Source organism: Euprymna scolopes, chromosome 2 (genome assembly GCF_053919585.1).
Source record: "Euprymna scolopes isolate OS-2025 chromosome 2, ASM5391958v1, whole genome shotgun sequence".
NCBI classification, from domain to species: domain Eukaryota; kingdom Metazoa; phylum Mollusca; class Cephalopoda; order Sepiida; family Sepiolidae; genus Euprymna; species Euprymna scolopes.
Window position 1 is genome coordinate 166,576,410 of NC_136483.1, and position 25,080 is coordinate 166,601,489.

Consider the following 25,080-nt stretch of genomic DNA (forward strand, 5'->3'; position numbering starts at 1 on the left):
TGTATTCGGTGATTGAGAAATTCTAAAAAAAGGAAAATAGAAAGTGATAACATATATTAAATATATAATATTAAATTAGCGTATCTATATACGAATTTAATGTTCGTAGTATGTTATCACTTGCTATCTTCCTTTTTAATAAATAGGATCTCCCGATCGAATAATTTATAATCTGGCAACCATGACACACGTCTATACGTACGTACGTACGTTAAAGATTCTACGGTATTAATATATAGATTATAAACGCATCTTAGGCTTTGGTCTTTGTATGTAGTCCGTTAGTCGATGATGAAAAAGTTTTATGCGGTTTTTATGTACGTGTTCGTTTCTCCTCGCAAGATTCGCCATTACTTGCTAAAATACCGTGAAGCAGAAAAGAAAAGTCGCCTTTTAACGATCGCGAAGAAGTGGCGATAAAGCCCAGTTTTCGAAGCACTCTCTTCATTTAAACGTGCGCGTGCTGATGTGGCGCCTGACTGGTCTATTGGACACCGTTTCAGCCAGTGAGAATGCGTCCTGCCAATTTAGAACCGAATCTCCTCGCTTCAATTACGCACCAATAAACGCCGCGAAAGATATGAACACACAACTTCCTCTCTAATATATTGCTAAAAGGGCCACTTATTTTTACATTTGGTTGTTGACAGTAAATCGCTTAAAATAAGTTTCGGCATTTAATAACCTAGAAAGGGTTGAGATCCCGTAAAATGATAAATCAATCAAATGAATCCTTCACATTACCTATGTTCGAGACAAATTTGGCACATTTTTTAAAAGAAAGACAAGGCGTCATATCTTGGCCAATAATTGATGTATTTTAAAAATTCGAAATGCATTTCTTAAAGAGTCTTTAACTCAGTACAGCATGCTCATAAAAGCTGCCCTGAGAATCTATCACGCCTCCTCCATCCTAGGCGGAACCTCAAGCGAAATGGATTGCGATCTACTTTGCAAGACACCTTAACACAAGTTTGATCCTTGCAATTAACTAGTTCTTCATGTTGCAGTCGATATGGCTAGTGTCCACACATAATAGTCCAAGGCGTTTGTTACAGTCAGTCGAATTGTGGGGCTAAGTGTTAAAATCTGTGTAGTCATTGAATTTCTGAGATAGCACATTTTTTAGTTCCTTACATCAAGTGGCGTCGTGCTTTGTCTGGAGAGATTTCTATAAAAAGAATAAAAATGAGTTACTACCTTTTCGAAGGCATCATAATCACTAGAAATACACCCAAAGCCCGTTTTGCATTAAACAATCCGGCTCCACCCTTCCCACCCTAAAAAAGAGAAAAAGATTGATATGCCGTAAAACGAAAAAAAATCTATATATTAATACGATAGCGTGTGTGTTCTTTGGTGTGTCACGCTTACATCTGGGTCGTTTAATTGTTATGTTCTTCTATTTCTTGTCATAAATAATTTTACCAAGAATTCTTCATAAGTTTTGGTTTCGGTTTCGACTGTAGCTGATGGCACTTGAATCATCTATTTTTTTTTTTATAAATAATTTTATCAAGAATTCTTCATAAGTTTTGGTTTCGGTTTCGATTATGGTTAGAGGAACTCAAGTTATATATATATATATATATATATATATATATATATATATATATATATATATATATATATTCATAAGTTTTTATTTCGGTTTCGATTGAAGTTAATGTACCCAAGTCATATGGATATTTTTTTTTAATCGCAACTTTATAACATAAAAATCGATAGAACATTAACTCTATAATAATATATACGAAATCTGCAAGAATTAAATATCATATTTAAGCGTACTTTACGACCGGGCTTTACAGGACGCCCGTGCTGGCTTAGATAAATACTTTTGCAGTTTTAACAAAAAAGCTACAATATCAGAGCGTCTCTATTTACACTGAACATCTACAGAATGCCAACATCAATATATTACATATGAACGAGTCTCCTGTGGAATTTCCACTGGTCCCGCTAGTCTCAATGAATAATTTTTAAGCTTATGCCGAATCTTAATGCCATTTTCGTCAGTCATACCTACTAACCTGTTGCACCTGACACTTGATTATTAAAGTAAATTACTGCGAAATAATGTTCAAGTCTGAAAACGCAATGTTCTAACGTAACATTATTGATTAACAGAATTTCAAGGTTATGAAAATTCTGAAAAAAAATCTTGAAGAAAAAAAGGAAATTGTATTATTTAGATTATTCAGAGCACAGTTCTCTTCGTGATTGTTATTCGCACAACGTTTCAACCAATGTAACCTCCGAATTTCTTCAGGTGTATCTTGTCGAACTCTGGAATCTGCATGGAATTTCAATTGAAACCCTTTATTGAATCAGCGAGGATAGCATGCTCTCGCTGTGTTAGCGATAACTGGGTAGCAGTTGTATATTTTAGTATAACTCGCATTGAACATTGAATCTTAAACCCTCAGAAGAGTGCCATTTAAAACTGAATTTAACCTAGTACTTTATCCGCTACGTCACAGGTCTGAATAATCCAAATTATTAATTGTCATTTCAACCGTTCAGAAACGTAAAAATTCATGTTTTTGCAACGTGTGTTTAGCGCCACTTTGCTTGGGTGTACTGTGGCGCCAAATCAAACGCCGTAATCGACAGGAAGCGTTTTTATAAAGGGATGTTTAGGCAAGTAATAACTTTAGAATGTCGCGGTGCTACATCACTGCTCCTATTATTTTTGTAAGCAAACACGCTGGTCGGCAGAGACGGACACGAGATCGGCACTCATTATAATAAAAACTATTTTTAAATATCTAAATATTTATGGATAAATGTGTAATAATATATAATAATAAAAGGTCACCCGGTGTTGTCCGGTTATATAATACGCTTAAATATGATATCATAATTTATGCAAATTTCATATTTATTATTATAGAGCTAATTCTCTATCAATTTTATATTGTACCCATATTCTTCATAAATTATGATATTGTACCCAATGTATTTTAGTGATTTCAAGTTAAAAAAATGACTTGGGCGCCATCAGCTACAATATTTTTCAATTTTGACCACTTATTCGATATTTTCATCAGCTAAAGATCGAATTGAAAGAGAGTCACAAATAATTGCATTTAAATGGGCTTGGAATATTTAAAAGATCTCAAGGTTGTAATGTCTAAGACGGCAAGTGAATATCTGGTATCTGATAGCATGCCCCATTCTTATCTAGAAAAAAATGTTCAGAAAAATTATATATAAATGCAACTTTGTGCGTGAGAGTTCGTTCCTTATAGACTCTGAAACGGCTGAACAGATTTTCTTTAAAATTTATAGAACTTTAGTGTATAAGTGTGGGAGTGATGTTAATTAAGTTTTGTCTCAGAATACCTTCGATAATTGTCAATAATTGAAACCGTTATTTTAATTTATCTATCATCGGTAAAGCCATTTTTCCATGTCGTCGCTTAGCAACAATGATAGAACAACGGGCCGTGAAAATTCTACTGTGAGTAAGTTGATAGCGTGTTTTTTTTGTTTGTTTTTGTTTTCTTTTTTTTTTGCATGACGTGGTGTGTAGGTTCAAACTCCGCATGTAATTTATTTTTTCCATTAGCTACAAAGAATTTTATAAGACTGGAAAATTTACGTGTTTTTTTTTTTTTGTTTTTTTTTGTTTGTTTTTTTTTTTTTGTTTTTTGCATGACGTGGTCTGTAGGTCAAAACTCCGCACGTAAATTTATTAATTTTTTTTTTCGTTAACTGGAAAGAAATTTATATGAAATAATTTTATAAAAGAAACAGTAGGTGCAATCTAGAATATATTTTGGACTAAGTTACTGCATGGGGCATGTGAAGCTTCCTCCCGTGCGATTTCATAAATTTCGATGATAATAAAAATATAGGAGTGTGAAAAATTGGTTGATCATTATTTAATCCTGGGCAACGCCGGGCACTCATGCTAGTATATATATATATATATATATATATATATATATATATATATATATATATATATATATATATATATACTAGCATGAGTGCCCGGCGTTGCCCGGGTTTTTGGAGGTGTGTGTTTAGCAAAAAAAAAAGTGGTAGGAGGAAGGCAGGCTCGAACCCGTACCGCGAAGAAGGCAAAGAACGGGAAAATGGCTGACGTCTTTGCTATTACGACCACCGCCAAACCGGAAGTGACGTAGGTATAAATTAGGGCTAGACAATCGAAAAAGGAGAAGACTGTCGAAAATATCGGCGAAAAAAGCGACCCCCCTGTAGAAAAGTGCCCAGTTGAGGGTGAAGAAATTAATGTTTTAAGCCAATTTTTCGGTATTTGTCGTCTGAAGGGTCGAACTTGAAAACGATACTGATCGTGTGAAAATCCGTCGCCTCTGTTAAAAGTTTTAGGCAGATATGCAAACATACATACATACATTTATATATTTATAGCTCAAATTTTTCGACCCAAACGTATTAAATAACTTGCACTATCTCTGAATATACCCTTTATGCAAAATTTAAAATGCTTAGACCAAAAAATTTCTGAGTAACTTGGTTGGGACCGCAGAGGTCAATTCTTTTTAACTTTGGCCCCTATTATGACCCCTTAACATTTATTGTTTTGGGCTCAAATCAAGTTATTAAGTTACATCCATGTCCAAGGAACCTATATCTAAAATTTCAAGTGTTTAGACCCAAAATTGTCGGAGGAGTTTGGTAGAGTTCTCAAGAGTCAAATCGTTGAACTTTGACCCCTTACCAGCCAAATTTCTGGTCAAAAACGGATTACAAATATTTTCTCAAATCTCCATACCCTGTATATCAAATTTCGAGTATGTAGACCGAAAATTTACAGTTATTGTGTAGGGAAATGCACATAGACAGACAGACAGACAGACAGACACTTTTATTTTTATAGATATATAGATATATTGAATATTTGATATATTATATTGTTTTTATATTATTATATTTTATATATCATATTGTTTTATTTTTTTAATTATGTTTAAGGATTCTGTTTGAAGGATTCCAATTTGTTTCACCTGCCGCCAATAAATATAAAGTCAATGATTTATTTTCTCCCTGTGATTAAAAATATTGACAACTGTCGTCAATTCCAGAAGTCGATCCCGCCAAAAACCCTTATTGCATCAACTTAATATTTTTAATTATTTATATTTTTCTTTCCTTTTCAATTCATCAAAAGCTCGAGAGAGGGTCATTTGGTGCAAATTCTCACGAAATCAGTTGATACGATGAAAGAAGAGAAAAAGTCAATTACATCACAAAAAGAGAGGAAAGATTGGGCAGGTGAGGTAGGATTGGGCGAAAGAGAGGGCGAAAGAAAGAAAAGAAGGAGAAAGAGTGAAAGATGGAGAAACAGAGAGAATGAGAAAGAGAGGGAGAGGAAGGAAGAACGAAAAGAAAAAACGAAAGAAAGGAAGAAAAAGAAGGACTGAGAACATGAGAGAGAAAGAAAGAGAAAGAGAGGGAGACAGAGACAGCGAAAGAGAAAGACCGAAAAAGAGGGAGAAAGAAAGAGAGGGTGGGGAAGAGAGAAAGAGAGAGAGAGAGAGCGATGATATATTATGTCATCTCAATGTATTTCAACACATTTTTTTTTCAATTTTCTTATCATTTTATTTTGTTAGGGATGAAGCATTCTACAGAATAGCAGACATCCACCCGCTATCTCAGGCACTCTAACTGAGACAACTTTTAAAGATTGTAACCGTCCCTTTAAATATCATTATTTGTGTCTCTTTTGCAGTTAGCTCACTGGTTATATATTTACTATGTAGTTTTTGAAATTCTATTTCATGGGTCCGGTTACTGGTATGGTGGTAATCTTCCTAAGATTCCAGTTTCTTTTCTATGTCATACATAAGACCTTGGTATTTAGTTATCTTTACTCGCTTAGATCTATTTAACCCAGCATCATTGGGGGGCACTAACTTCTACTAAGGTTGCTTCTTTCTACTACGTGTGCCATATCACTGTGTCAGGTATTAAACCTTCCAGTTATATGTTGCGCTAACCAGAGCCAAACGGAAAGAGAATATTCAATTATTTTGTAAGCTGAGATAAATATATATATATATATATATATATATGTGTGTGTGTGTGTGTGTGTGTGTGTGTGTGTGTGTGTGTGTGTGTGTGTGTGTGTGTAAAACTATTATGAATAACAATGTTTTAAATCAATAATGCTTTCCTATCATTATAAAAATTCTTCAGATGTAACGAAAAAAATTGCTATAAAATAAGAAGATAATCTTTTTTTAAAGTGCGAAATGCCTCCTATAAGTTTCCAGACTGTTTTGTACAAGCATTTAAAATTGTAGTGAACTCTTGAAAATTCAGTATGTTATTTCTATACATGTTAGTAGGTGACTGCCCAATTTTATGATTTCAAGTTCAAAGGAACAGCTACAGCAGGAATTGGAATACACTCTACTAAAGCCTAATTGTCACAGCCGGTGAAGTTCAAAAACGAAATCTGGACGTAAGGCCACTTTAGAAGAACAATATGCAATAAAACTGTTTTAAACTTAGATAAAAATGCCACAGAAACATATGGAATTCTTTAGACTGCTTTTTGCCCATCTTGAATGAATCAAGCATCAGTATTTGAGTGGCATAAGGGATTCAAGGAAGGGTGGGATCAATGAGGAACGATGAGAAGGGTGGTTAGGAGTAAGGAAGTCAGAACACCAGAGTTGATTGGACAAATACAAGAATCTCATGTATAACGACCGTCTTGTGTCTATAGAGACAATAAGTGCACAGTTTGATGTCAGTGTGGGAACTGTACACACAATTATTCGTGAGAAACTAAAGACGCGGGAGATTTGCGCGAAGTTTGTCCCAAGGGTGCGTAGAAAAGAACAAAAAGAAAGACAATGTCATGACAACAGGGAGATGGTTGGCCTGATCAATTCAGACTCTGCAGTGGAAGCATGCTGGCTCTCCCAGGCCCAATGAGGCCAGACATAGCAAATCCAATTACAAACTTATGATGATCCTTTTTTGTTTAACAATACAAGCATAATCTACATGTGTTGTATAGCAGAGGGTTTCATATTGGAGATCATATATCGGGTACATGTAATACAGAGGTAACGGGTCCTGGATATGACATTAAACTATATCCAGTGATGAGGCCCCAGCTTGCGGGCTTTAGGGAGTGTGGAGCCACCCTTTCATTGCCATTGCTCCTAGGTCCACTCTGACCCGGAGTAGTAGTACCTGCTAGTGTCCCAACTATGGGTTAAATAGAAACCGACTTGAAAACAACAAATATATTCTATTAAAAAAATGTTTTCAAAATCTTTGGATTCGGCATTAAATAACCTGAAAAGAGTTGATATGCCGTAAAACAAAACCAACCAACCAGCCAACAGAGGTAACGATGAGGGAGACAAGACATTTATAACAGGGTGAGAGGGGAGAGAGACGGGAATTATTTATTGAAGGAATGTGTGATACTGTTCTTTTGCATCAGAGGGAATAATCATTACTTATGATGGAGGAGGGGGACAAAGTACTTGGAAGGGGGTTACACAAGGGTCATTTAAGATGATGATAGACAAAACGCATTTCATTTTAGTTGTTAAATGGCGACACAAAGACAACAGTTACAAAAATCGATGGTGATTCTTTATTTCATTTGACCGGTCGAATGATTTGATGTCCGGAATTCACATTGATTCTACATAGTTAAACTTCTACCCCTTCGCCTCTGAGGGGACCCTCCTCTGACCATGTCAGCTCTTTCCGACCAACTCGGCTGACTGTTCGAACTTTACTGTCCGCCCTGATCTGACTAATACTAGCTCCTATATTGAGAATTCCCTTTTTGCTATGACGTCAGATGTGTAGTTGCAAAACGTGACCAACTCACGTGGCCAAGCATACGTTTGTCCAAAACACACTTCTGAAAACAATGAATTATGAACTATCCTATTTTTTAACCTAACCTATTTTTTTTTACAATATATTTTTAATTTTATTGTTCATTATTTTCAGCTGACATTTTTAATTCAGTTTTCATAAAAGAATAAACAATCAAATACTTTTTACAATACAAAAATATTTTATATAGAATTTAACAATACCTAAATTGCAACATTCCAATTTCTAAATCTATTTCTGAACTTTGCTTATAAGGTTCGAGTCTCAGCTTATCCTAATCTCATTTTCCATTTATCTAATGTTCTTATTTAGATGGAAAGGGGACAGCCTTTTCTTGTAACACATGCAGTGGGGTCCCACTGGACAGATAGTCAACAAGGAATACTATGTTGAGGTGTTAAGGTAGTTAAGGAAGAAATTTCGTCGAAAGAGACCAGCACTCTTAAAATCGGGGCAGTATCATTTCTACTGGGACAATGCACCAGTCTACAACTCGATCCTTGTCACAGACTATTTGACTAAGATGGACACCAAGACAGTTCCTCACCCTCCCTATAGTCTATACCTTGCTCCCTGCGAGTTTTGGTTATTTCCTAAGCTCAAGGAAAACCTTAGAGGCTGTCATTATAAGAATTGAAAATTGAAGAGATAAAAGACTGTGACGACGGTCATTGACACGCTCACACTTCTATGGGGCCTTCCAGAAGTTGTTGGAAGGGTACAACAAGTATATTGCAGCCGGAGGAGATTACTTTGAAGAGTACTAGTGTTTCATATGTGTACTATCAATTAAAGTGCCTGTTACGAAAAAAGTCTGGAAACTTCTTGAAGGCATCTTGTACATCATACAACAAAAAAAGAAAACGTGACGAAAGAAAGAAGGAAACTGAAGAAGCGTAAATAGACGAAAGAAAGGAAAAAAATATGAAATAAATGATGAAGATTAAAGAATGAAACAAAAAAAAATGCAAAAGAGAGAAAAGGAAACGAAAAAAAAGGAATAAAGATGACGAAAGAAAGAAATAAAAAAAGAACGGCCGAAATAACATGAATAGATTAGGCTTTTGATCAATGGTTGTCTTCATAAATTTGCTAGCTAAAGAATGTAGAGAAATGTCCACTTGACTGAAGGATAAATTCTGGTCTTGCACTCTCCTTGGTTTTCATAAATAATTTTTAATATCGTATCCTGAGGTCATTCGTTAGTTTGACTTTTTATATGCAGACGACATAACTATCTATAACAGTTGAGCACTGATGACGAGATCATACTCCCTCTCTCTTTTTTTTCTTTCTGTCTTTCTTCCCATGCTCTCTCTCTCTCTCTCTCTCTCTCTCTCTCTCTCTATATATATATATATATATATATATATATATATATATATATATATATATATATATATATATATATATATATATATATATAACTAAAATTAAAAAACGCATCGAAGCACAAAAATTAGGAAATCCTGACTTCTGGAAAATCTACAACAGTGTAGTAAATAATGGGCAATCAACAATTCCCCCGCTAACCAAAAATCACGAGGTTGTTTGCTCAGCAACCGACAAGGCTAATATGCTTGCCAGCCGGTTTGCCTCGAACTCCACACTGGACCCATCAAACCACCCCCTGCCTGACTTTCCTTTGCGGACAGACGTCACGCTAGACGATCTAAAAATCACCCCTGCTCAGGTACAGGCTATCGTAAAAAACCTTGACACTTCAAAAGCATGTGGACCTGATCTCATCCCAGCTGTGCTATTAAAAAAGCGCTCAGCCGAAGTAGATCCAGTTCTCTCCAAACTCTACAACAAATGCCTTAATGAATCATGGATTCTGGGATGTTGGAAAACTGCTTCTGTGGTACCAGCATTCAAGAATTCTGGCGAAAGAACTGACCCATCAAATTATAGCCCCATTAGCCTCCTCCCACTTTTCGTCAAAATATTTGAGACCATAATTAACCATGCTCTAGTCCGGCACCTTACAGATGCTAAACTTCTGACTGACAAACAATATGGATTTAGACAAGCCCGTTCCACAGCTGACATCCTCACTGTATATACCATTCACTGGACAAAGCGGGGGAGGGTAGAGCGGTAGCTCTAGATATATCTAAGGCTTTCGACAGGGTATGGCACAAGGGTCTCCTCAGGAAAATTAAATCATACGGTATCACTGGTAGAATACTTAACATAATTAAATCCTTCTTAGATAAGAGAAAATCCAGGTTGTCCTCGACGGTCATACATCTAAACAGTGTGATATAAATGCGGGAGTGCCTCAGGGGTATATCCTTGGACCTCTATTGTTCCTAATATTTAGTAATGACCTCCCCGACAAAACTGCCTCTGAGATGGGTATATATGCAGATGACACTACACTCTATAACAGGCATGAGATGAAAACAAATGAACACATATCTAAAGAAATGGCAAAAACACTAGACGATGACGTCCAATCTGTAGTGGAATGGGGACAAAAATGGATGGTCACATTCAATGCTGCCAAGACTAAACTGGTTTCCTTCAATAATTACAAGAAACCTTCTCTGCCACCAATAGCAATGGCCAGTGACTCCCTGTCTGAGAGTACATCTTTCAAACTGCTTAGCCTAACGTTCACACAGGAAACATGAGTTGGAACAGTTGTATTGAAAACATTGCCAGGGCCGCTGTGAAAAAGGTAGGCTCTCTCTCTACCGTGCTAGAAAACTACTGCCACCTCAAAGTATCCTGTACCTCTATAATGCCACCATTCGCCCATGTATGGAGTATTGTTGTCACATTTGGGCTGGTGCATCTGCTACTAGTCTCTCGCTCCTAGACAAGGTTCAAAAGAGTGTCGTCAATCTGATAGGCCCTGAACTGCAATCTAACCTTCAGCCTCTGTCTCATCGACGAAACTTTGCATCCCTCTGCCTGTTCTACAAGTATTTTAATGGTGAATGCTCTGACGAACTGCAGACACTTATGCCCCCACGACGTAGACACCCTCGACAAACCCGACAGGCAGCTAAATCCCACCCCCACACAGTAGAAATCCCTAGATGTAAAAGATCTTTCTACTCCAGTAGTGTCTTCCCCAGAAGCGCTAAACTCTGGAATTCCATTCCAGGTTGCTGCTTCCCTAACTGTACTGACATGCAGAAGTTCAAGTGTAACATGAACCGACATCTTGCTGGCCAAATCCCAACATAGTGTCCCAGTAGTTGCTGCCCCTGATAGTAGCCCCCTACACCAAAGTGGCAATGTGCCTTGTTTGGGGTGAAAATTTAATAAAAAATAAAAACAAAAAAAATGAATAAAAATACACATCAAGTGCGTTTGAAAGCCAAATCACAACGTAATATTAGGAAAATAAACAAATATTTTACTCATTTGAAATTTATAACATAAATATATTTCGGAGCTACACTCCATCTTCAGTATATTGTTTTCTTTCTTTTTTTTTCTTTTCTTCTTTCTTGCCATGATGTAAAGTTGGAGAAAGCGCGCATTGTATCTCAGCGGTTGAATTTAGAAATGTTGGAACTGCGCGTAGGCGACTCCAGAATAACGTCTTCTGGAAAATATTAACCATGAATAATATCGTCAAGGGTATGAGTCCATATAAAAACGTTGATTTAATTTGAATAAAATAAAATACGCATCAAGTGCGCTTGAAAGCCAAATCACAACGTAATATTAGGAAAATAAACAAATATTTTACTTGTTTGAAATTTATAACATAAATATATTTCGGAGCTAAACTCTATCCTCAGTGGGCTGTTTTCTTTCTTTCTTCTTTTTTTCTTCTTCCTTTCTGTATGGAACTCACACCCTTGACGTTATTCTAGCGTTGCCTACGCATAGTTCCAACATTTCAAAATACAACGCGCGGCGCTTTACAAACAGACTTTTCTTTCTCCAACTTTACTACATGGCAAGGAAGGAGAAAAGAAAAAAAGAAAGAAAGAAAACAACATACCGAGGATGGAGTTTGGCTCCGAAATATATTTATGTTATAAATTTCCATCAAGTAAAATATTTGTTTATTTTTCATAATATTACGTTGTGATTTGGCTTTCAAACGCACTTGATGCGTATTTTATTTTATTCAAATTAAATCAACGTTTCTATATGGAACTCATACTCTTGACGATTACGAAAATTATTCATGGTTAATATTTTTCATAGGCGAAACAACTAATGAATTTATTACGATACAAGAGTGCTCAATATCGAAGTAAAGCAAGATATACTTTTTATATGTTTTGAATAAATATTTAAATGTCGCTACACATTCATAAACATGTTTCGGTCAGCCAGTTAAACTTAATCCCGTAATATATATTTATACGCCTATAGTTTTTTTTTAATAGTTTTTTTTTTGTGTGTATGTGTGTATTGATATTCATATTAAACCCCCTTTTTATTTATTATTTAAAAAGAAAATACAACTTTGTTTTATATGGATCGCGGAATTAAATTCATCTGCAAAAGATCTAGCTATTTTTCATATTCTTTTAAACATTCATTTTGATTAATTCCGTTTAGATTTTTCGGTTTCTTATGAGATGATCCTCTTTAGTTAATTATTACCTGTAATTATATTCATGCAGATATTCTACATGATTTATACTTACGTAAAATTTGCATTAAAAAATTTATAGTAAACACAAACCTTTTTCTATATTTATTTATGTATAAGTATGCATATTTGTTAAAAATATTTGCCTACCAAACAATTATCAAATAAATATACATATATCATTCTAAATATATATATATCATTCTAAATATATATATATTATCTCATATATATATATATATTATCCTAAATATATATATATATATATATATTACTTAAATATATATTATCCTAAATACATGTATATTATCCTAAATATATATATATATATATATATATATATATATATATGTACATATATATATATATATACTTATATATATCATGATGTTTTTAGAGATACAAAATTTAAACATTGCAATTAGGAAAGGAAGACTTTTATGATTCATGATTAAAAGTAAATTTGTATATATACAAATATATATATATGGTGGGGGGGGGTAAAACGTCTTTTCGAGAAGATGGAAATAAAGTTCTCGTAGAGAAAACAACACGCACATTGGCAGCAAAATAACATCCATGAACTGCTGAACTTATTTATTTGGCAAATTTCTCACTTAATCTACCTAACCAAGGCAGACGAAGATAAATTGGACATTTGGCTACTATATTCTCTTTCATTCGAGAGAATTCGGCCAATTTCTTTTAAATAGTTGACCTAATCACATCAAGGGGGTACCCATTTTTGGATAAAGTATCCGTAATTCTTTCTAATTCCTCATCTAATTTTGATTTGGAACAAATCATAAGGGCACGATGTGTTAGGGTCCAAATTAGATTTATCTTACGTTTTCTGGGGCAAAATGAATCCCAACGAGTGTACAAACCTGTAAACGTTGGTTTACGGTATATAGATGTTTGGTAACTAGATGGCGTTTTTGTTACCAATACATCAAGGAAGGCTATAGTTGAATTGCTCTCTCCCTCATAGGTGTACTTTAACGCGGGATGCATTCCATTGAGTAAGGAGAAAAAGGTGTTAGTTTTCACCTTTCCTAATTGCAATACTTATATATATATATATATATATATATATATATATATATGTATGTATAATCCTAAATATATATTAGCCTTAATATACACATGTGTCTGGGATAATTGTCTTGCTGGAAGATAAAGGCACGGCCGAATTCTAAATCTTGTGTACTCTTGAACACGTTTTGACAAAATCGTCGTGTATTTTGCCGCATTTATTTTCCCTTCTATGATTTCCATTTCTCCAACTCAATTTTCAGAAAAGCATGCCACTTTCACCTTTAAAATTTACAATAGGATGGTATTAGATGATTTCAATTCTGTGCCCTTTTTCCTCCATACACGCATGTGCATGTTTCTTCCGAAAAGCTCAATTTTTGTTTTATCTGACCAAATAATTTTGTTCCAGTTGTATCCCGATTGATAACGGTCTTTCTTGGTGATCTAGAATACAGGCCTATACGACTGATTTCTTGATTGTGTTCTTGCGTACTTCAATACCTGCCTCCTGCAAATCCTTCTGAATTTCTGAACGTGTCAGAAATGGTTCTTTCCTCGCGTTACGAGCAATTTAACGAGCAGTAACATCATTAAATTTATGTTGCCGACCAATTCTTAGAAGATTTTCAGTATTACTACCCGTTGTTTCCACTTTCTCGCGACAGCTTCAAATGTACTCACCACTAAATTTAGTTTTGTAGCTATTTTCTTGTTCCCCCTTTTTTTTTTTTTTAATTACATTTTCACCCAAAACAAAGCGCATTGCACCTTTGGTGTAGGGGCTACTATCAGGGGCAGCAACTACTGGGGCACTATTTTGGGATTTGGGCAGCAAGATGTCGTTTCACGTTGCACTTGAACTTCTGCATGTCAGTACAGTTAGGGAAGCAGGAACTTGGAATGGAATTCCAGAGTCTAGCGGTTCTGCGGAAGAAACTACTGGAGTAGAAAGATCTTTTACATCTAGGGATCTCTACTGTGTGGGGTGGGATTTAGCTGCCTGTCGGGTTTGTCGAGGGTGTCTACATCGTGGGGGCACAAGTGTCTGCAGTTCGTCAGAGCATTCACCATTAAAATACTTGTAGAACAGGCAGAGGGATGCAACGTTTCGTCGATTGGACAGAAGCTGAAGCTTAGATATCTTTATGCCTTCCTATGATTTTCTGCCGCGTATCATTAGTAAATTTCTTTTGTTTTAACCATTTTAAAACAGTAATGAAAGAGGCAACCTGCGTAGTGTCTGAGATTTGTAAACAGCTGATTGGTTGAAATGTGGCAAGATGAAATGACTTGTTAATAATGAAATTTGACAGTGTGTTAAATACTTTTGTATAATTTGATTTTTTCGTGAATAAATATTTGCCAACTAAGTATATCTTTATTTCTGTCTTAGTTTTAGATAAATTAATATCTGTTCAACGATTGAGTGTAAATTTTACTCAAATTAACTTGGTATTTCTTGAGAAATATGAAAAAAAATAAATAACAATATACTAAATACTTTTACTACCCACTGCCTCTAGCTTTGCCTTTTTTTCTGTTGTTCTTGGCCTTCGGACCGGGATCAAAATGTAGTATCCGTTCTGCAGATGCTGCACTTAAGATAATTTATACCAGTCATTGGAGGGGAAACCCTCTATACTGGGACAATTGTTATTTTTGGTAACCAGAGTGCCCTCTTTTTGCCTACTTTTTGGGGAGCTGGTCTTTACCCCATATTAAAAACGGCCTTTAGCCTAATTTGACTTGGTGTGAAAGCAAATAAATACATATATATACATTATTATACATGTACACATTTTCATATATATATATATTAAATCCCCGAAACAGTGTTTCATGGTAAACAACTGATGATCCCTTGAAAAATAAAAAAATTGGTATTATAGTAAATTCGAGAGAGTTGATGCAGTGATTGCAGGTGATTAAATGACTTACTGACTAAGTGTTTTTTTTTGTTTTTTTTTTAACGAATGATAAAAAGTAATTTTTTGTGTAGTTTCAAATGTTAAAAAGACTTCAAAGACTATATATATATATATATATATATATATATATATATATATATATATATATATATATATATATATATATATATATATATATTACACTAGTCAATAACAAATTTGTTTTTTTAGGACGAATCTGACGTGTTGAATAAAAGAAATCATATTGTTTTGCTCAATTAGTTCAAGCTTTTTAGATATAGCCATATGTGTTTTTGAAAATGGAAATGGTCATTTACGCAGGAACTGATAGTTCTGTGTTATTATGTCGAAAAGGGATCAGTTTGAAGTCATAAAACCTAGTAATATTCCAAATATGTTTTGCTAAGCATACACGATAAAGGAGTGACCTGTGCAGGAAGAGTTGGTGATTTGCAAAGAAAGGGACGTCATCAACGACCCTCAGGTGGACGGAAACACCATTTCACATCCAGCTCGGCTCAATCAAGCAGTTCATCGAGGCGCTGGACAAGGATGATAGCTGCTTTACTTATTTGTGTAAGGCTTTTTCATGATTGACCATGGGAAAGTTGAAATCTGATAGCGTTGACGGTCCTCAGAGAACAAGAGTTCGAAAACTCAATGAACGAAGTAGAACTGGACGCGTGGAGGGCATTTGTTCTCGAAGTGTCAACAATAAGGCCAGAAACTACGCGGAACTTGTTAACAACATGCTGACTTCTTTCAGAGACCTGCAACATGAGCGTCAAGATACATTACCTATTTTCACATATGGACCGGTTTCCTGAGAACCTGCGTTTAATGAGTGACGAGCAGAAGAGATTTCTTCAGCAACTGAAAGAGATGGAGACCACGTATCACAGTCGCTAAGACGTAATCATCATGGCTGAAAATGTGGAAATCTGAAGAGAGAGAGAGAGAGAGAGAGAGAGAGAGAGAGATCCCTGCCGCTAAGCATTGCAGGAGTATAAAGCAACGGAAGTTCAAATCATGAAAGCTTAAAAATAGTGAAGCAACATGCAATTTACGTGTGCTTAATTTTTATCAATGCATACCGTTAAGTTTACACTAATCGGCGTTTCTATCAGGTAATCAATATATTTTGTTGTCAAAATATTGTTTCTCTTAAAAATATATTTAGGATGATATATGTTGATAAAATCAGTTGATAATGCAGCAAAGATGTAATTGACTTTGTTACAAGACCTATCTGATTTTTTTTTCAAATCAACTTGGCGCGAAAATATACATGGAAAATGTAAGAAAAATAAATATAAAAGTAATTATAGAAAAGAGTGCAGCTGAAGTTCAAAACTAGATCTTTTTCGAACATTACTTTCTTTCGAACTTTAAGATACTTGGTTCAGTTGAGACTTACAGAATTAATAATAATTATTCTTTTAGATGTTATTCATCCGGACCAACGCCGATCAAAACTATACCAACATTGTAGAATTTTGTTTTAACTGGACAAAGAAACAAACATACATGTAGACAACTGTCTTTTGTATTATAGACTAGCAGTGCTACCTGGATTTACCCGAGGCAAAAGTGTAAGATATTTCTGTTAAAACTGTTATCTTATTCTTTCCCACTCCTTTGTTTTCACCTCTTCACTTCTCTTCTTCTCGAACCAACCCATTCCCCTCTCTGGAAGTGCACTCACAGACGACTTGTTTTTATACGTTCTTCAAGGAATCATTCAACATAAGGGAATTAAATCCTTGATTAAAAAAATAGTTGTTTCCCTTTAGTTATTACATCAAATGGCTGGAAAACTTGCATCATTTTGAGATCAAGATTATTTTCTGAATTTTAGATATTATACATCCACGACAACACCAATCAAGAACATACTAACTTTGCGACTGCTTGTTTTGTCGTTTTTTATCTTTATTTTTAGTCAGACATACAAATATACACATATACACACAGGCAACTGCACTTTATATAATAGATTATTATAGACTAGCCGGGGGGTGACCGGCTTTGCCCGGGCGTAAAATACGATTAAATATGATATTTTAATTTGTCCAGATTTCGTATATATTCTTGTAGAGTTGTGATTTAAAAAGTTAAAAAAAAAAGTATTTAGGTGCCATCAGTTAGAATCGAAACTAAAACTGTAGCATTCAAAGCTGATGACGTTACCACTGTACCAACGTGACACGCATATGAACCTATTAAAAATTAAAAATAAAGTAAAATGAATGTACAAAATGTTTAACGATTTTTTAAATTTTGACCTATTTTTTTTTTACCACTTAATAACAATTTTGAACCGACGAAAGACCCAAAGAACGGTCCGTAAAAAATCCATTTGAGGTCCCTGATGCCGCTCTGCTACTTTTAGTTTCGGTGGAGATAGAGTTTGAAAATATAGAGACAGACAGACGGACAGATAGACAGACATTTAGCTGTTTATATATTAGATCTATATATTGTTTCTTCTTTCTTACCACTGATAAATTCAATTGTGTTATTAGACGTTCTTATTTCGGATTTGTAACGCCTACAAAAGAAGAAAAAAAAGAATTTGCGGGGGAAATGACAATTATGCCTTTTTATTTTTACCGGAAGTTCTCTAAATGTCCTTTTTTTTCACATACTTCTTCATGGCGCTCTCTTTAAATCGACGAGAATTTTCGTTCACGAAGATAATTAGAACGAGCATTCTTTAAATTTGTCCGTTCTGTCTACGCATTGTTAAGCATTATTTCAAACGTGACACGTTGACTGATAGACGCAGCTTCTTAAAGGGGTTAATGGACGCGTGTTTAAATTAAGAAGCGTCCTTTTAATTTGAAAATGAAATTGTCAAACAAGAAATTCTTCTAGACTGAGGTAATTTTTATTTTTCTCCAAATCCAAACTGCCCCTTTTGGGGAGTTTTATTTTTCCATATATATAAAAAAAAATTGTGTAACTCGGAATTCATTTCGAAGCGATCAAAAGAGACCCCTTTTTTTGATCTTCAAAATAATGTGTGAATTTTTTTCTCCAATTTAAAAATACTATTTCAAATTAAAGAGTGACCCAGAAACAAGCAGATGGTCTGACGGACGGAACTTTTAATATAGATACTTGGACACATCCAAACTGACAATAAATGGAATGTGCTCAGATGAACTCATAGCACTTGTGCCCCCATAGACGTACATACTACCGACTAATCGAAAAAGCTGAAAAATCTCACCCCTTCACTGCTTAGATCTCTAAATGCCAGAGAGATGTCTACTCCCTTGGACTGCTAGGTTTTGGAATTCCTTCTCTATTTCCTGGAGCTCTGGTTGTACTAAACTGCTGAAGTTTAAATGAAATGTGGAGATACCCCGCTACTCAACTCCCCACAGTCCCTTGTTAGACACGATCTCAAATAGATTCCAAGTGGCAATATGCCTTGCTTGAACTGAAAAAGAGTTTTTAAAAACTCAACGGCGAATTTAATTTTGATTAGTTAAAGTTGAAAGGGGGTGGAAAATAGAAATACAGTAAGGGTCAAGCATTTATTTTAAAAAGGGCGTTAGAGATAGATAAATGGATACAAGACAGAGAGAGATAGAGAGAGATTAAGATAGATAGATAGATAGATAGATAGATAGATAGATAGAGAACGTGAGATAGATAGATAGATAGATAGATAGATTGATAGATAGATAGATAGAGAAAGTATGTGTGTGTGAGAGAGAGGGGGAGGGAGAGAGAGTTACTTTACGAGGGTGAGCGCGTCATCTCTCTCTACGGCGAACGATGCTGCTCCTCCGGTTGCCAGAGAAACAAGAGCCTTCGTTTTGGAGAACCACTTTGCCGGCTTTTAAGAAACGCAAAGAAAGCTTTTAGCGAATTCTTTCGATTTGAATCCTAGTGAACGCAAATAATTAGTTTGTGTTCGGTGAATGATACGCGCGTCATCAGTCTCGTCTGTAAAAATCGCATGCTCGATTAAAACTACGGTTATATCACCTATTTATGTCGATGTATTTGCTGTTTCCTCTATGACCAGAGCGCGTCAAACTCATTTCCTTATACACTAACACATTATTTCTCTATCTAATAAAGTTAAGTAAGTTCAATTCTTGATTTAAGCCTAGATAACATTGCATTTGAAAATTAATATTTGATTCTGTTTAGCTAGTAAGATAATACAGAGTGCGGCAAAAACATTTCCCACATTTTGACATGCGATCTTCACAGTCACGCTCGTGCAGTTTATCAGCAATCATTAATTTGTGTGGATGGAACTGCATATCAGTGTGTAGAATTCTTCTGACTGTTCGATCAGACAATCCCAAGGCCAACGCATGTTTGCGAGCTGAACGTATAAGAGACTGAGTAAGAGACTGTATATGATATTAAGTAAGAATGTCCTTTGACTTTAGACCTAAATAGCATTGTACGTCTCTCTCTTTCTTTCTATCTATCTCTCTTTCTATCTCTCTCCCCTCTCTCTCTCTCTCTCTCTTTCTTTCTATCTCTCTTTCTCTGTCTCTGTATCTCCTCTAGATATACTACTGAGTTTCATCATGGCTTCGCGGTTGTTTTGAAATTGGAGTTGTGATTTCTGTTTGCCATGTGAATTCCGCTGTTGCAACACTGACTGAATTATACAACAACTCTGAACTGATACAACGAGTGGGACAATCACGGCCTGTGCAGTGGACGTACCAGTGCATGTTCAACATGGTTATTACATTAAAAGTCATTAGAATACCAAAGTCATTTTTTCTAATCTACTAGTGTTTATCAAATGTTTTTAAACATTCTTTCTGGAATAACGTTGCGAGGCTGTCTTAGCTCTATCGCTATTTTCATAGCAAGTGCTCGTCTGGGCTTCAATCTATGGTCCCCCTTTCTAAACTTTCACAAAACAACTTGACTAGCTATAACAACTATCAACAATTTTCCCCACTCTCTATTTATGCCGAAATCTAAACGTAGATTCTATGAACAAAACTTCCATAGAACTGCCCGCCTGTGGAACACTGTCCAACTGGCCTGTTTCCCGGCCGAATTACAATATGGTAGCTTTCAAGTCCAATGTAAACAAGTTCTTGTTGAGCCGTCCACTTAAATAATCCAAATTCTACCCAATCCGCACCATAGACGCCTACTATGTTACGCTCTTACATTCAATTACCCTTATCCTCGAGTTGCGTTCGCGCCTTGATAAAACGTTACTCCCTTATAAAAATATAAGAGAACAAGGCTCATTCGAACAAATGATCGTGCATTTACAACCAAATATAACCACTCATGTAACATCCACTAACCTTGCTTTGCCTAACCTACTTATCACATTAAATGTTGTCAGAATACCAGAGCCGTGCACTCACATGTCTGTGCAAATGTTTCTTTGTCTGTTAACTAATTTTAAGCAATTAAAGATATGAACATACAAAAATCGTTGGAAATGATCCTCAGATCGATTCAAATTGTTCTACAGTTGTTGTATAGTTATCGTTTTGTTTTGATAATATTATTTCTAGTTATATATTGAAATATATAAAATAAAAATAAGTTGTTATATAGTTAAATATTATTTTTAAATAACAATATGTAGTTAGAAGCAAATAGCTTTGGATTAGTAAGGCAGTTTCTAGCGTTGACCATAATGTTTATCCATTTATTTATTTATTTTTATTATCGTTTATGTTTGAATTTGTGTTTTGAAAACTGAAATGAATCATAAATTTCTGTCGTGACGCCCAAAAGTAGAATTATTTTTTTATGTAATGTCTTCAGTTCTATTTATGAGAAAATTCCCATCGGTTAGTTGAATGTTGATAGAACCTTAGCTTGAATGTCTCAAGATTTTGGGTTCGATTTCCAGTCATGGAAATTGTTTTTATTGTGTCGCAAATTTATTATTTACTATTAATGTAATACTAGAGGGACCTGTGGAAATTCTGCAGGGAACTCGTTCAAATGTAATAAATTCATATTGACATTCTGTACATATTCAGCGTCAATGGAGACCCTCTTATATTATTTTGCTTTTTTGTTAAAATTTCAAAAGAATTTATCCAAGCTAGCAAGGACACCCGCCGTAGCCAGGTCGTAAAATACGCGTAAATATGATATGTTAATTCTTGCAGATTTCGTATATATTATTATAGAGTTAATGTTCTTTCGATTTTTATATATTATAAAGTTGCGATTTCAAAAATTAGAAAAATATATATCTATATGATTTGGGTTCATCAGTTGAATCAATACCGAATCCCAAACTATATATATATATATATATATATATATATATATATATATATATATATATATATATATATATATATATATATTGGCTCTTGTTGGCTGGGACGTTGGTTCAGTTGTGGGCATAATAATACGGAACTTCAATGAACAAAGTTTCTTCGCAAAAGCTTCCATCCCTCCTCTTCGACGTCTGAAAACTTATTGAAAACAATGACATCAAAAGAGAAATACCATGTAACACAAACGATATGTGTGATACGTAAAAAAGTGCCAGTATTAATACTTTTATTTTATATATTGTTTCTTTTTTTTTTCAGACATGATGTCACTGGGGAATACTCGACTAATTGCTTTTTTCACCTTCTGCATGGTTATCACTTTAATATCGGGTAAGTATAATGCCATATGTTTATCTGTCCGTCTTTCTGCCTCTCTTTCTCTCTCTCTCTCTCTCTCTCTCTCTCTCTCTCTCTATATATATATATATATATATATATATATATATATATATATATATTTAATTTTTTATTTCCATACTTTGTGGACCAGGCCGACGCATACCCCACAATTTTAATGAACCACCGTTCTGCCAGATCAAACATACCCATTCTTATGCCTCGATACATCTTCTATTATTATATGCGATCAGTTTTTTAAAATAGTCAACAATATAGGGACCTATTCGTGACTAGACACATACACACACGCATTCAGCTTTATATTATATATATATATATATACATATATATATGTATGTATATATATATATATATATATACATATGCATATATATGGTGACCCCAAAAAACAGAGGACATTCAATTGTTTTTCTGAGCATTTTACACACAACGGAGAAAAAAGGCCAAATACCCTAGTGTTTTGATGTGATGTTTTGAATATAATAAACTAGTTATGAACAAAGTTTCATTCCATTCGGACAAAACACTAAGAAACGGGGCCTAATTAGGGTTGGGGCCCGTTTTGTGGAGGTGACCCTGTATATGTATACATATATATATGTATATATATGTATATATATGTGTGTATATATATGCATATATATGTGCATATATATGCATATATATGTATATATATGTATGTATATATATGTATCTATATATATATATATATGTATATATATGTATATATATGTACAGTAAATTTATTTATACAAACATTGATAGCTACATATGTGCATGCATGTTTCTGTAATCCCCCGTTATTGTGAAGATTACGTCTTCAGGCCAAGAATTTTCCTCGAAAACTGAAACTCAAGATACAAAAATATTTTCTTATATCCCTTACAAAATTAAAATCTTGTTCTAGAATAGGGGGGATAGTTGGAATGGGGGGGGATAAACAATGCCTCTAAACAATCCATTTATTTCGAACTTTTATTCTTTTCATCTTAACTTCTGTATGGACAATTTTTATTTTTATTCTTTTTATAACCTAAAAATTTGGTTTGGCGTCGTAAAATACTTGAGAAGTCAGACAATATGTCGCCTATAACCAACGGTGAAACTTTAAGCGCTCAGCAATTCCCAACGGCCACCCAGTATGGGGAAAATGATATTTCCGATTTTCACACACGCATATTTCGGAAGTAAACACACACACACACACACACACACAGAGGAGTGGATGAATACCTTTTGTGTATTTCTTTACACACACACACATAAAAATATAAAAGTGTAAGAAAACCAAAAAAAAAAAAAATGCAACAACCACAGTATATACATGCACAAATATATAGGATCACATACATCCGCGTACATATATACATAGATATACACACAGACACACATCTACAGATACACATCCATATATTTACACTAAACGTAAATATATATCCATATAATATACATATATACTTATACATGTAGTTACACCCACACACATATATCTACATATATAACCATATACATACACGCATAACATATACGTATACGTAGAAACATATAGATACACACATACATGCATAGTACATTTACTTATACACACACACATACATATACGGAGGAAACTATTTCGACACGAAACATAAAATAAAGCTATGATTTATTTTAGAGAATTAAGTCATTTAGCAGCAAATTTCCACTAAGTTATTACATATATAGCGAAAAAACACACACCTTATCACATAAGGTTTCATTCACGCATTGAACACTGCATACACTCCCAATGTATGAAAGTTACATATAAACCCACATATACACACATGCATACATATAGGCATACATATAATACAAATACATACTCATACACACATCGGCATACATACATGTACAAATATATACATATATATATATATGTATATATACATATATATACACATACATATACACATATATACACATACACATACATAAATATACATATCTACATATACCCACGCACATGGACACATATATATAAATATAAAAATAATTATCGTCGACATACATGCAGACCTGTGATTAATCAATAGTTAGTATTAAAAAGATTGCGTATTTTCAACAGTATGACCCACTACGTAAGCTTGCGAGGAAATATTTAATGTCAGGACAAAGAAATACGAAATGATATACAAACGTATATACTGCTGTGATTATACCAATACTAATAAACTATCAATTAGAAATTTTTAAATATCTAAAGACAAACCTAAAAACCTGTAGATCATAATCCCATTTACCTTTACGATACACACATATATACACATATACATGCATATACACGTATATATACATTATATACACACATAGATACAAATACACACATACATATACATATATACACAAACCCAGAGATATATATATACAATACACACATAAGATATATATATATATATATATATATATATATATATATATATATATACAATACACACTGAATACTTGATGCTTCACCAGGGCTATTAAGGGTATTTTTATCGTGACGCCATCATTAGATGGGGTGTCTACCACGGCTTAAGAGAATCCCATCTATCCTCGAGAGAAGGGTAAACCCCGCCAATTTCTCAACATGGTATTTTACCTCGCGGTACATACAGCGCTTCGCCTTCCCAAATGATCATCCATCTGGTACTGGCCAGGCTCAAGGTTGCTTAACTTCAAGTGTATTAAATAGTTTTACATATAGTTTCACACGATTCGACATTGCTCCTTCCATGGCTGGTTGACTCATACTTCAAAGCGATGAAAACCGCAATTAGCTACAGATCAACCTAGAATGATTTTTTTCCGTTCAGATCAATCACATATATTCGATTAACCAAAGTCGGATCATCACAAGCACAACATGTTTTTTTTTTTCCTCGATTTTTTTATATAATTTTCTTTTAAATTTCTAAACTATCGCGGAAACCCGGTGTTAGCCGGGAGCAATGTCTTTAAACATGCAAGTGTTTCGAAAATGTGTTATCGCATACAG

At 34.5% G+C, this 25,080-nt stretch overlaps 1 protein-coding gene across 1 annotated transcript in view; it reads left to right on the forward strand.

Annotated features, from left to right (window-relative positions):
- The window catches only part of LOC145298654 (uncharacterized), a 200,726-nt gene that overhangs the window by 87,552 nt on the left and 88,094 nt on the right, over positions 1 to 25,080 (forward strand). Inside the window, exon 2 of the mRNA XM_080144334.1 lies at positions 21,981 to 22,052. Within this exon, the coding sequence (XP_080000460.1) occupies positions 21,983 to 22,052 (70 nt within the window). The 5' untranslated portion in view covers positions 21,981 to 21,982. The remainder of the gene's footprint in view (positions 1 to 21,980; positions 22,053 to 25,080) is intronic.